This window comes from Rhipicephalus microplus, chromosome 5, assembly GCF_043290135.1.
Source record: "Rhipicephalus microplus isolate Deutch F79 chromosome 5, USDA_Rmic, whole genome shotgun sequence".
In the NCBI taxonomy this organism is placed as follows: domain Eukaryota; kingdom Metazoa; phylum Arthropoda; class Arachnida; order Ixodida; family Ixodidae; genus Rhipicephalus; species Rhipicephalus microplus.
In genome coordinates, this window is record NC_134704.1 from 178496813 (window position 1) to 178511989 (window position 15177).

Here is a 15177-nt window from a genome sequence, read left to right on the forward strand (position 1 = left end):
GTGTGACCATCACAGAAAGCTTATTCCTATGAAGCAGCGGGAGAGAGAGCAAGGCACAGGATTTGGGCCACAGCAAGAAACATCCCTGCAGATATCCAGGAACTTCATGGAGAAGACTCTAAAATGCTGTAGTAAATCGTCTACAGGAAAATCGGAGTGCGGAGTATATCAGCTACGCCACATTGAGATGGAGGTGCAAACATCATTTCTATGTCAGATTAGTATGGTACTTCTCGAACCAGGCTTCAATATAGATTCACGTGAGAGAGGCATTGTGATAGCGCATGAAGACGACACTTCTCCAACATTCTGGAAACTAGGGCGAGTGATGTCGCTGCGTCCCGGGCGAGATGGGGTAGCCAGAGCCTGCTCTATGCATTTGGCAACTGGCCACATGTTGAACTGCCTGCCACAAAACCTGGACATTTTAAGAGCAGCAAAATGACTTTTGTAGTGGTCATCCCTTTCCTCTCAGCGGATGTTGAAAATAAATAAGTGGGGCATGGGCTTGGGGAGGGGGGGGGGGGGCGAGGCGTCTGAGACGAAAGGAGAGAGAGGAACGAAGTTAGTATTCGGACTCCCCTTTATGGGATACAGACGTGTTCCAGATCTACAACCATGGGTTTTCGTTTATTACAGCCACTATGACGATGTTAAATGCTAGATATTTTCTTTTTACTCTTTGCGTCTCACCGAGGAAAAGTGATTTTTTGTCCACTTTGATTGTATTCAATTTAAGTCATTATTAGCCCGCTGCTGTTAAAGACAGCAAATAATAGCCCCTAGGTCTTCTCTGGCCACATTATCTTTTGGATTCATTTGTTTTTGTTTGGTGCTCTAACTTGCCTTAGCTTTGGAAATGACAGTAGCACTGTCAGCAGTATACTAAACCTCGTTTTAACGTAACGGGATATAATGAAATAACAGATATAACGAAGTACATAAAATTTCTCTTGAAAGCTCTATTGCGAATCATGCATTCTAAACCTCGTTGTAATGAAGTAAAATTGACTGATAAATGAATATAACAAACTAAATTAGTCTATCAAACAGTCTGTCAAAAAAAAAAAAAAACCGACTGTATTGTGTTAAGTATATCATTTTCTGCAGAGTTTGACGCTCGTTCCGTGCGACTTTTTCAAAACTACCACGCCGACCTTACAGCCATGCCACGCGCGGCCGAGAGAGTCGTCCTCTTCACGCAGCCAGTGGAGAGGATTGAGGAAGCGCTCAGTGGGTCACATGACTGAGAAGCGGCGCCACGGTGCAAAGTGATTTCCCTCTCCACGCCTTAAAGACGACGGCAATGACTGCGTCTCCGCTGCTACCCTCTGCACCGAGAAAAGAGGACTCTCTGCTACAGGCGTTTTTTTTTTTTTTCCTCTCTCTCCGCTCGCGGCCTTGAAAGGAGAGGGGTCTCTACGTGCAGAGATGGAAAAGGGAGAAGCATGGCACAGGGTGGGCATCGCAGATCAGCATTTGAGAGAGAGCAAACAATCCGCCACAGTTTTTCTTTTTCTTCTTTTCCTTTTTTCCGCGCAGCGTTGACAGGTGCCGCCGGGGGATTGGGCATGATGCTGAGAGCATTTTTGGAGTGCGGTATGTTCGAATTAACCATCGCGAGTGCTTGCGCGTTCGAATTACAGGGCGTTTTCACCCATTGGAATACACATAGCTTTGACAAGACCTCAGCGTGTGTTCGAATTTAGCGGAAATTCTAATTTAGCGTGTTCGAAATGATGAGGTTCGGCTATGTTTATTTTTTGTTGCATGCGGGGTCGCGTAGCGGTACATCGGGCCGCGAGGCAGTTCCCTTCTTTGCATGCTTATAGGTGTGCGCCCATCTGAGCATACATTGCCACAAACTGTTAAATTCGATATAACAAAATAATGGATATAACCAAATAATTGTGGAACCCCTTCAACTTCGTTATAACGAGGTTTGAGTGTAGTAGACAGTTTTCTCTTGAATTGGCATAAAAATGCTTTCCCATTTAAAATACATGCAGGCCTTTGAAGCGCTGTCATTACATTTTGTTATCGCCAGCACCCTGTATTTCATTGTTTGTTTTGTTGCACCTGATAGGATCTGGAGAACAAATAAACTGTATTTATGAAAGCTTCAGAGTTTAGATAAAGCAGGTAAATTACAGCTCGAGCTTGACGTGATCTTTCCCTGTGCAGTACTACTGTCTGGCAGAGGGTACCAGTCAGCTGCTGACGCTGAACGACATGCGAGAATGTGGGGAGCTGACAGCTGAACAAGAACGAGGGCAGATGAGAAAGTTTTGCGACAAGTTGCGTGACCTCGTGAACACCAATGCAGCTTGTCGGTCACGCTTTCTCTTGGTGGAGTACGATGGTACCATACATATTTTTTTTCTTTTCAATATCCTATATTACATGTCCATCCCAGCCCAAAGTCTCGATGTGAGAACTTATACACAAGGGTGTGATACGTGTGTTCTCTTGACGAGTGATGTTGTTCGTGAAGATAATATACAGAGTAAAACAGGCACGTAACCCCTGTCACAGGGCAAATTTAATGTAATTTACAATGAATGATATTAAGCGGACATAGTGTGATTTTACCTGCGTGCTGTCACACGACAACAACAAATGTCATTTTGAAATGATGACGATGACCTTAGCCCTCCTGAGTCGTGGCTTTCAGAGAAATTAAGGTATTTTAAATCTTGCATGTAACATGCGTGTACCCTCAAAAATAATTCTTATAGTAAAAAAGTGCTTCTAGACTATAAGCGCGGCCATTTTACACAACTTGCCACAGCTGCACAACACACTCGAAAACCTACATGGCCGATAATATGACCACGCGTGAGTAAAGTGAACTGAAGTGGGGCACATGACTGACTTCTTGGCTGCATAAATGAGACTGCAGCAGCGATTTTGTGTAGTCACCACCTTGGTCACCACAGCACATGCAATCGGACAATCAACATATGCAATACAGGCAACAACAACAATACACAAATGAAACATGGTTGGCGTCTAGCCGCTGTGTTTGAGAGAAGAGTTTTTCTTTTTTTAACTTTCGCACGTGCTGTTCGTATGTCATCGAACCAGTAGTAAGTTGATCTAGTGAGGAATAAGATGATTACGTGTTTTAAAAGTTACGTAAGCATAAGATAACAGCATCTCCCTAAAAGTCCCAGGCGACAGTACTACTCATTCAGACCGAAATTGAATGCGAATGTGTTCTGGGAACTCATCAACAGAAAATGTCATTTTCATCATACAGCATTAGTTTCCCTGTGTGACAGCAAACAAATGTCATTAGTACAAATGAATGACATTCACTGTAAATGGCATCACATTTGCCGTTTGACAGGGGTATCAGACATTGCAATTTTTGTGATATGCATCTGTCTACACCCTTATTGTATCTGTCTGTGCATGCCTTGCAGTTGCGTTCTGGCAGCCCCTTTTTTTTTTAGAGTGATGCACTGTTTCCTTCTCGTCAGCGGTACTACTTAGGCACAAAACGGTAAAAAAAGGCATGGCCGTGAATGCAGTGCCTCTGTCTGTAATGACTATTTCGAGAGTGCGATGCCTAAGAACAATAGTCTGTGGGAAAAACGCGGCTCTTTTTTGATGCTTCCCTCATTGCAGAACGTGTTTCAGCTTGTCGTGTAAGATGTGTTGGTCGCAACATTAGTTCTTTTGTTACTGTGCGAAAATGGCTACTTTTATATGTCTCAAGAAGACAGTTTCTGCCAGTTCGAAAAGTAATCCAGCATGCATTGCAGCATACCAAATTTCGTGCAATGAAATGCTTTTTCTAAAAATTATATGTTTAAAGCAGCAAAAATATTTGAAGCTAAAAAAAATTGAAAAGTGTAGAATCTTTGGTTGCCAGCTGGTAAACAGTGCAATTAAAAACACTATATATGCCGAAATGTTCAAAAAAAATTTCAAAGTATAAATTTTGAAGAAAAACGATCCAGGAACAGTATAAAAAATAATAAATGTTGTAGAAAATGTTTCTATTTACATAGACAAAGAAAATCGGCACCGGGGTGCTGCTTCCTTGCTCGAGCCATGTGGTGAAGCATTGCTTGCTTTTTTGTGTGTGTGAGACACAAGTGAACTCGTACACTTATGTCTCATTTTTTTCTCTCTATAAGAGTCTGTAGGTGTGCCAGTATAGCTGGATGCCTGTGATGTGAATAATCTCTTCATAGATCAGATGTCCAATGAACTTCGCTATTTCATCTAGAGTTGCCACTCTCCGTGAGCCACCCCACTTTGCGTAGGTTGGTGTTCCAACATATGCAACCACGCATAATTCTTTACGTTTTCGCTCAAGAAAACTATCAGGCTCAGTTCTAAAACATTTCACGCTGCTTCATAGTCAGGGCCAAGATGTGCTCCAGTGACCTTCTTGTCGTGAAGAAAACCTCTGCAGCCGGTGCCAACACACCGGCCCCAGCAACGTGTGGACCTCACACGTAACGTAGCTATAAGATTGTGCACAAAGGTCAGCAGCTACATGCTTGCAGTGGAGGTGACAACTTGAGGTCGTAAACAAAACAAACCCATGAACAGCTGCAGATGTCTCAGGAGCGAGACATCATCGGCATAAAACTTGGAGCTGAGGTGCCGTCATCCTCCGACTCTAAGCTCGTCCTCACTCAGTTCAGGTACGGTTACAAAACAGTTTTGAGCAGCGCGTTTTTTGCAACACAGGTGCACACACATGCGCACGTGACGACGCTGCCATAAGAGCGACTAGTGACGCTAGTTGCAGTCTGATATAACAATACAAGCAAAACCAAAGCTGCTAGAAACTAAATGAGAAGGCCACCTCCACACTTTATACATGCAGCAGACCTTCAGAAATATATTTTTGTAGAATAAACTTTCCCTGACTCCTAGCAAGGGCTTTCTTTTAAGTAGCTGGCATAAATTTCTGGCAATTATTACTGCTCAACACCATCCGGTTGTGAAACTGCCACCTTAATTTAATATCTGACTTGCAAATATTCTTTTGATCACATAACTTTCATGTTACTGTAGCATCATGATGAGGGGCATGGACATCAGTCAAGTTGGCCAGCCAAGTGCGTTTCCCAACACACACGCATTGGTTTATGCAAAGGTCTGTTAAGAATCGCTATGTTGCCCAAATGAGCAAATTCAAACATATTCGGAAAGTTGAGTGGCTAGACTAACTGCTAGAAAGTGCTGGGTGCATGAGAAACGAATTCTAGATGCCAAAATCAATTATCGAAAATGTCGATCACCGGTGATCTATTTGAATAAGCGTGTAAACGAAAGAGTTAGAGCTCATTTCTCAGAAATTCCGGTGTCATTGTCAGTGTCTTTGGCTGTAAGTGAAAAATCCTTATACGTGACTGAAAAATCAAGTGCAACTAAAATAAACTACAAAAAAAAATCCTGGGTCGGAGTGGGGATGAAACCAGGGTCGTTTGGATCTGAGTGGGGATTAAACCTGGGTCGTTTGTATGGCAAGCGGATGTTCTACCACACGGCCATGCATCTGCTTGCGAATACAGTGAAAAGAACTTCCTTTGTTTGGAGATGTAATTAAAGCAGCTTTCATGCTTTGCAAACACACGCATCCTGTATACATGCTTTACAATGCAACATGAAATATTGTAGTAATAATGCGTGGTACAAGCGACCAATACCAGTGGGCATCAGAACATGCGATTATCATAATGGCTTCATGGTTTAAAGCCAGTCACCCACTAGGAAAGACGAGCTCCTGCATTTATTCCCTTAAGGGCCACGTAGTGGGGGCATAGCAAGTTCGAAAGGTTTCATGCACTAAGTGTTTGAAGCACACACTAGGAACAGGATATAGCTATCACGTTCAACTCTTAAAAGCAATGCTTTAAGTACCCTTAATTTTTCATATCATGGCCAGTGAGCCATATTCGTTAAAGCATTATTTTACCCTCTCATACAAATTTTGGTTTGCCCAAAGTTAAGGGGGTGATCACGGGTGCACGCACGCACACAGACAGACAGACACCAAAAGTACCTGCAGTACGCAAAGAAATGCTTCGCATTGAAAAGAAGGTATGCCACGGGCACACTGACAAGACATCGCAAGTCAGCATTGCTGTGCCAAAGTGTGTAAAACCATTTCAACTTATTTTAACAGAAGAGCCCCATTAGAAAGTCCGCATATGTAATTTTTTTTCTTCTGATCCCATTGCACAAAAAAACTTAAACATTTTCAGTGCTATTTCTTTTTCAGATATGAGTGAAGATGGCCGTCCGGTACCTGTGTCATTTATCCTCAGGAATGTCATCAGGAAAGAGCTGGGCCTGACTTAATTTCTCTCTTTTTTTGCAGGTACTTATTGTGTGAATAAATGCTAAACATTTTTTCTCGCTACTACATTTACGTTTGTGTGCAATCATTCAACCTTTTCAACTTTGGCCTAAAACATCCTTTTAAGGATGTGATTTCGGTTCTATGCTCCAATAGAACTTTGTATTCATAAATCATTATACATGTAGCACTGCCTATAAAAAAGCACATGTAATTGTCTAGAGGTTTAGTGCAAGAAATTGCAATAGAAGGAAACAACACAGCAAGAGATGAAAAAAAAAAAGGTGGAAATTGCATCCTGCACAGAGGTAAAAAGTATTTAAAGGTGAAGGCAACAGTCGACAGAAAAACAAGGAATGAGTGTGAGAACTGTTGTAGTTCTTGCTAAAGACGTGAAGTTGGGAGTACGCTAATATTCAAGTTAGATAAGTAGAAGGTGGTGAATATTTAAAATAGTGCACTCACTATACAATGGCAAACTTGAAACAGATTGCAAGAAGTTGTATCTAGTTAATTATTACATATTGTAATTGTATAGAACAGTCTACACAAGAATCTCAAAATAAATATTTAATATACATTATTCTCTCATGGAAACAACGATAACTTCAAATGAAAACTGAATAGTGGCATTGCAGCCACCACATTTGGTTCTTATGAAGTTGTATCTTTAATTGCATGCTCTGAAGTTGGAAGGGTGACTCCCAGTTTTCCAGCAAGAAAAGCTTTTCTGCCTTAATAACAGCCCATTCTTGCACAGAATACACAGCACAGTAGCAGTCCAAGCTGAAGAAGTGAAAGTCTTGAAACCTTTTGTGAACTCTCTTTGGACACCTACTGCTAGCACATTTCTGATGTACCCACGGCAACATAATGAATCATTTTGTGGTGTACTGGGCCACTACACATCTGTAAGGCAATGTGCACATCTGCATAGTTGGTGGATACTGTGTCTCATGCTCACAGTAAATTATAGTTGAGCCCTTTGTAATTGTTGGAAGGCTTTAAAGAAATCGTGAAAAGAAAACATTACGCGCCATGAATTAAGCGGCGCACCTTGCAGAAAGGCAGCTACAGGCAATTACATGGTACTCTCCTCCTCGGCCCCCTCTATTTCTTTTTAATCCGAGAGATTAGGCTATGGTAACCTCTTTGTGGTCTTTGCAATCAACTTCGGCAGTGCACCACTGGGACGGAGACAAATTGGTCGAGATTCAAGCTCCACCAGATGCTGCGACACTACAAGACATAACACCATAAAGAAATATGCTTACATTAAGAGCCAAGGGAGCCGTTTCCGGTGCGAGCAAGTAGCGGTCTAACCCCTTGCGCTTCCTCCTGTCAGTTAACACCTGTAACAGCCACTTTAGAAGGACCGCCAAAACAGGAGCCTGGCATCAAATTTGTGCAAAGAAAAAGCAGTACCTAATTGATGCATCCAGTCCTCAACGCCTGCTCTATATTGTGTCCTACAGAGGTGTCTTATTGAACTACCACAAAGTTCATTGATACCTGCATAGAAACTATTCTCTAATTTTGTTTCACACTTGGCAGTAAACACAACTTGTATGGTTTCTAAAAAAAGTGCAGAAATTTAGGGGAAGATGGAAGCTTGAAAAATAAATGTAGGAACACATGGCTGGAGCTGGGGTTTTGACAAGCAATGTTTGTAACGTTGCAACTGCTTTTGCAAAAACAGTTGCAGTGTTAACAAGATTACCTTTCGAAACATTGGCTCCAGTGACAGCTTTTGTTCATGAACTCATCTATTTATATGGTTTTAGTATACACATTGTGGGGCGTCAAAATGGGGCAACACGCTCTCGAAGCGAACGGATACAACAGACTCAATCAAAGAAAACCAGAACATCGAGTACATTTATTCAGCTATGGTACTTTTACATCGACGATTTTATCAGCTGAATTATATACGTCACTAGTGACATGCTAAACAGCCTTATGCAATATTCCAATATGCTCAATCAACATAACTAACACAATGTAACGCAAAGGCCGTGTTGTCGATGTTCGACTCGCTGTTAGGCACCACGGAATATGACCCGCAATTGCGGCATCTTGCAGAACCCTGTCAGCAGGTGACCATGCATTCGAGCTGCCACACGCCCAAAAACTATGCATGTCTCATGTGCCGCCACCCAGCCTTGCCGCAAGGCAGCACTGCCAGCGCTACCATGCCAACCATGATGATGATGATAATAACGCATGAATGTAACGTCACCTATTGCTTGATGGCGGTTAACCATGGACGGAGGAAATACTTTCTCTATGTAGTTGACTCTGAATGCAACCTATTCGCGAGACACGTGTGCACCACGAGGTGCAAACAACTTTACAGGAGAACTTTTTCGTGACCGGGTTGGTGCGTACGTTTGCTCAACACGTTATTTGTGGTGCGCTGCTTGGAACATGCAGATAGAAGATAGGTACTCATCTGTCGCTCTTACTTTCCTGCCTTCATGTTCCAAGCATTGCACCACAAATAACATGTTCTTTACTGGGGGTGATAGCAACCCCACAGCGTAGTCGTTTTCATCAAGCATGGATGTGTAAACCATTGGTAAGAAGACTCACCTTCAGAGCGTGAGGGCCTGGGCTTAAGCTCGACAATTGGAAATATGACCTTTGTTGTTTTATCAAGTTATTTTGTGATGACAATGATTGTCCCTAATCTTAAAAAACATTACTACCAATCTGATCATCCGCTTGTGGGGCCATCCACTGTTATCATCCACTTGTCGTGTACACAGCTGCAGAGGCCTACTAAAGTGCCTGCTCTTAACAAAGCATGTTTTGCCATGGTGGCACAATAAAAAAATAATGGATGTTGAAACCTTCAGTGGATGGAAACCACGGTGTCAGATATACACTTTCTGGCGGGACTAAGCAAGTTGAGCATGATCTATAAATGAAAGAGGGTCATATTTGACATCAAAAACTACTGACACCATTCCGTTACAGTGACATCTGTTGTATACAGGCCAGTGATGTAGAATATAAAGACTGCAGGCATGGGTAAGGGATGAAAGGTTGCTAGGAGAAGTGAAAGCCCTGGAAACAAAGGAGGTTAGAGGACAATCTATTTCCATTCACACAGTACATTGAAACAGCAGAAAAGCAACACAGGCCCATATTTGGGAAACGTTTCTTCACATCAATGCAGCCTATGGCAGTGTGATACAAGAAAGCACGTAGGACATTTTGAATGCACTAGATGTCGAAGATGGAGTAACCAATATTTTAAAACATACAGTAGGCTCTCATTAAACAAAACTTAAAGGAACCAGTAAAATATGTTGCGTTTAACAGGAGTTCTGTTTACTGAGATATGAACAGAGGCACATAATGCAAGAACGAAACCAATCTTGTTAGAAGCATTTGTTCCATTTAAGCAGCAGTTCTGTTAAACAGATTTCCATTTACTGATAGTCTACTGTACACATAAAAGTAATGAGGTCATTGTGAAATGGAAAGGAACAGGCATCTGAGCCTACAACGGCAGCTTAGACAAGGATGCTCTCTCTCTCTGCCTTGCCAGATATGCTGTACCTACAAGGACTTGAGGCTGAATTAGAGAGCACTGAACTTGGCTACACCTTGTGTCGTGTCAAGCAAGGAACATGTATTGAACAGTCATTATTAGCAATGATGTCAGCACATCATAGAGTATTAATGGCCAAAAACAAGGTAGACTTGCAGGGATTGATGAACATTTGTGGCAAAGAGAGAGACAAGTTAGGTTTAAAGTCTAGCACCACAAAATGAGCAGACTTCAATCATAATGATTATAAAGGCGGCCAGTGAAGGATGCAGCAGGACACACTAAATGTAGCGGATAAATAACAATATACTATTGGTGTGTGGACGAACAGCTGGAGTACCTAATGGAACACAAAAAATATAATTGCCTACCAAAGGCAACAGAAATGCTGCTGTAATAAAAAATAGGGCACTGTGAAAATACAGCAGGTGGTCAGAGGAATTTAAAGAGCGGTGATAGTTCCTGGTCTGACACTTGGTATGAGATCAGGAGTACAAGCAAGGATGAAAATTGAGCGACACAGCACAGGTAGGCTTGCTTTGGAAAGTAACAGAAACACACCAAATCAGAGGGTACAAGGTCACATAGAATGGGCATCATTTGAGGGCAGGGAAGGTGGCAGCGAAATAGAACTTGAGAAATAATTGAAAGAAATGATTGGCTAGAAATGTTTTTAGTTACATTTAGATAAGAAATGCTGACCCACAATGGATGAAGTGAACCAGCAAATTATCATGCAAACATTTGGACAATAACAGCAGGAGACTAGGCGAAAAACAATCAACGGTTAAGAGAAACGACAAACAGTGAGGGGCATGTGGAAAATATGGATGCTTGTGGAATCGGTACTGGAAACGTGAAGAATTTTCTAGCAGGAGATTGCCAAAGTAAAGATTTACAATAAATCTCCAGGTAGCTTACTCTTGTTTGAAGCCAGGACTCATGTATTGAGTACTAAGATGTACCGAAAGGAAGGAATAAATTCACTATTTGGAACAAGCGGAGAGGAGAAATAACTGAATACTTGATACTTTTTTATATGAACAGCTTCACCCTACAGTCTAATGCAATGGGACTGAATTTTTCAAAACAGTGGCGTTTAGGGACAGTTAATAATAAGACTCCAAGCTGGTATAAATGACTAATAGGAGGTTGTCTAATTGTGGTTAAAATTAAGGCAGGAGTGAAATTCAGCCCCTCACTAATCAAAGTTAGTATGTACTTCAATTGAGACTAAGTAGCGTGAGCCATAGCACGACAAAAAAATCACCGCCTAAGCACTTCATATAAATAGTTAACCAGCGAAAGCTCAAACATGCGGCCCGGTGTTTAGCAGTGAGTTCAAACCGACGTGGCATAGAAGCGTTTCACAATTACTGGTTACACGTTTGTGCTTCTTAATGAGATTAGACACACCTTTCGCTTGGGTTTACCACAGTGATTTATTTGTGGGGTTTAACGTCCCCAAACCACCGTATGATTATGAAAGACGCGGGTTTACCACAGCGTTTATTTCACATGCCACACATTGTGTCTCGCATGATCTTGGTCATGGAAGAATGTATAAGCAGTTAAATGGATTTTGCAATGCGCTAATCACAGTGGTTGTCCTCGAACCACAGGTGGTCAAAAACATCGCAGCCAAAGCCAATGTGCCGCTGGAGAAACTCCTGCCAAAAGTGGCATTCGCCCCAGCGAACGAACTCTCGTAATCATAACATTGACGCTGCAATGTTGTGTTGTTGCAAGCGTCTGAAAGCGCGAGCCAACTCGGCGAGAGGGGGGGGGGGGAGTCAAGAGAAACTGTTGCGTGCAGGCTCGGCACCGCAAGCAACGACATCACTTGAAACACAGCCAATGGCGAGCATTCTTGGGAACATCGTAACTCATAACACAACCAATGAAAAGCGTTCATGAGTCTAGAGGCCGGATTTTCAGGCACTAAAAAACCGTATTTCAGGCACCAGAAATAGGTGAACTAAACACTGTTTTAGACACCCAAAATCAAAAATATAGGCACAATAAAATGCGACAAAATTCAAATTGTCGAAGAATTATGTGTGGGATCTGTGACTACAAGAAAATAAACAAAAATGCTTTAGTTTGTCATGGTACAAAGGCGTGATGGCTTAGCCTAGCTATGCTTTCTTTTCCCGCAGGGTTCGCAGAAAACGGTCTCTTTATTTCTAGTGCAGCATGGTGAGTTAAGAGTCCACTGTCGAATAAACATGCTTCTGGGTCTCTCTCTTTTTGGCATGGCTGAGAAGGGCTACACAGGTGCAAATTGTCAGAGCGCAATAGGCCAAAAGGATCTTTTTGCTTTGTAATAACTTGGTCTCAACACACAGGCTCAAATTTCTGTCTGTGAACACCTTAAAAGGCCCTTACACAGGTTTGTGAATTTCGAGAAGTGAAGAGGAGCATATGCAGTGCTCACGATTTCATCTACAAAGATTTGCAGTGCTACCTGCTCTACAAAGAGATGAAATGTGAGACTGGACACCGCTTGACCTTTATCGCACAGGCATGTGCCCCAACATGGTGGAGGTGTTATAATGGTCCTGCGCACGTCAAAGTAGTACGTGACACTGCGAGAATTATACGAGACGACGTGCGTGATTTGTGCACTTTATTGCCCGAGTAGAAGTATGTCAGTTGACTTTGCATCAAGCAAGATGCGAGACAGCTGCCTTCATTTCATTTGAATTGGGTGTTCTCGCCATTCTCGCATCGTGCCGGTTTCAGCATTCACAACCCTTGGCGTAATTTTGGTGCATCGTTCCTTATAGGAGTTCTAGTGGTGTGATCCTGTGTATGGTGGCAAGGATACGTGATCCACGCCAGCCTCTCCAAACGTGCCCGCATAGAGGGATCTCTCCCACAGAAACAGGCAGTACGTTACAGAGAATGTCGAAATGACAAAACACTGCTTTCGTGCATGGCCTTGCATGGGCATGTCATGCAAATGTACCTTGCACACGCACGACCTACTGATGCCTCCACATTGTGTGATCCTCCAGCTTCGAGTTGCTCCGATACCAAATAGGGCAGGGAAGGAATCGGGCTTGCAAAGTCTATGTCGGGTGAGTGGCAAAGGTTTCAACCTCACATCATGATTTCACAACTTGTAATGAACAAAATAAAAAATTCTAGTGACACAAAGCTTTTCATTTGGCACCCAACAACTTCCACTAATTAAAATTTCTCATGTGATCTAGTGAAGTGCCATTTAGAAAGTAAATTACAAATAAAACAAGAACCAGATGGATATCATTTTTTTTATCTACACTTTACTTTCCCCTTATGACACTCCACGGTTATAGTACACAGTGTATACATATCGTATACGCTGTGAATACACAGCATATACAAGTGTATACAAGTGTATACACAGCGTATACATATACCACACACAACACTGTGTGGCATATCTCCAGTGGAAGTGAGTGCGAATGTGCGAGTCTTTTCAGGGACTCCTAAGTTGCGTTAAATTACAAATTATATTATGAGTTACCAGCTAGCCCAAGAATTTTAGTTATTTCTTTGTATATGGCCAGTTTTATCATTACAATTATTTTTTAAGGAAGGATTAAATTTTGAAATTCCCCATCGATGGCTATCGTGCCATTTGTTTAAGAGCTTCCTTGGTTAAGTTCCCCATTGCTGTTAGGCCTTAATGTACGTCATCAATGAAGACTGAAGCCATTTAGTTAGTAGAAATGAGTATAAGTGCTTTGGCATACTGGTAAGTGGAAAGTAGTTTTATATTGAGGTGTAAGCCTTTGCTGCCTCATAAAAGAGAAAGATGACCATCGGCATCCACATGAATGATGCAAAAGTCACTTGATCACAGAGTACGGCTTGATGATGCCATCGCTCTGCTATAGATAACCAAATCTGTGATGTCATTATGATGTCACTTTGATTCACTGTTTCCATAGTGGAAAATTCTATTCTGGACAGGAGAAAGTATGAAGGCGAGCGCTAACTTGTAACAATGTGCACGCACTTACCATATAATATCATTTACTTTTGAAATACGAGGAAAGAACAAGAAATATGCTTCAGCATGCACGCACCTGCCATTACAGAAAATGCCACAACTAAGTTTGCTTTCCTCTTGAGTGGCTGACCAAATTGCTTACATTTAAGTAGCTCAGAAGGCTTGGTCAATGTGCTGGATTAGTAACTTGATTAAGTCCACCTCAGAAGGCTTCTGGTGTACCACCAGGGCCCCCTTTTGCACATTTGCTCACCCCAGAACACGTCTTGAAGGATTCTATGACATCGTCGACTCATAGTAAACCTCCAGATGCTTTACCCATGATGTCTTTCTGGTTCCGGGCACGAATTCTGCTATTTTACCTTTTGGCATCGTCTTCAAGGAAAACTTGCTTCGCGGACCTTTTCATACCTTGTCACTTTCATTAGAACGCTGAAAGGCAGACAGCCTAGTCACAAACTCAGGGTTTTGTTCTGTCACCTAGGAGAAGGTAGCTCACACCCACGAGGTGGATGGGTCATATGCATGCCATTTGTAAAGGGAAGCCAGCTCTCAGCCACACCACTTTGATCGCCACGCCCGTTTTCACTCGCCCCAACAGTGAAGTTGGCTTGGTTGAGCCTTTCATGTTCGAGAAATTTTGTAATGCTCGTGGGTACCATAAACGCATATGTGCCAGAAACCTTTCTTAAATCCCACAACAAACCACAGGTGCACTAAAAATGCAGGCATTAGTTAAACCAACAGACAAGTATGTGCCACTGAAGTCTGTGCTGGCCTATAAAAAATTATCATCATCACAAACATGTATGGGCCACAGGAATTGGGCAAATTCCACGACACACAACCTCCACTAAAAAAGAATAAGGCAGCAGTTAGCACAACAAATAGTGTGTGCATTACCACAGTCACACCCCAGTCACGTGATAATTTGTGGTTATAAAGGGCGGTGTCTATATTACAACCTCAAAGCTTAATAAAGAGTTTAATAAAGAGCAGTGCGCACAACATATATATCAGAGCATCGTATAGGCTTCCTTCTGAACTTGTATAAGGGTGGTATGGTCAACATGCAATAAAGGTATGCAGTCACTTCAGAGCTTTAACAAAGACTGTTTAATAAAGAGCAATGATACAACATATCTGACAGACTTGTAAAACATAGAAATGCACTTAGCCTGACACCACCAGCTTCACTGTTTCATTGATGCCTGTGAAGCAGACCTAATTAAATTTTTATATAAATAGTTGTCAAGTTCCTTTCTTCACCCTCTTCCAGTTGGAAAC

At 42.1% G+C, this 15177-nt stretch overlaps 1 protein-coding gene across 1 annotated transcript in view; it reads left to right on the top strand.

Moving 5' to 3' along the window:
- LOC119174091 (stimulator of interferon genes protein) overlaps positions 1-6394 on the top strand; it is an 85224-nt gene extending 78830 nt beyond the window's left edge. Inside the window, exons 7-8 of the mRNA XM_037424892.2 lie at positions 2185-2362; positions 6251-6394. Coding sequence (XP_037280789.2) covers positions 2185-2362; positions 6251-6330 — 258 coding nt within the window. The 3' untranslated portion in view covers positions 6331-6394. The remainder of the gene's footprint in view (positions 1-2184; positions 2363-6250) is intronic.
- The last annotated feature ends 8783 nt before the right edge of the window (positions 6395-15177 follow it).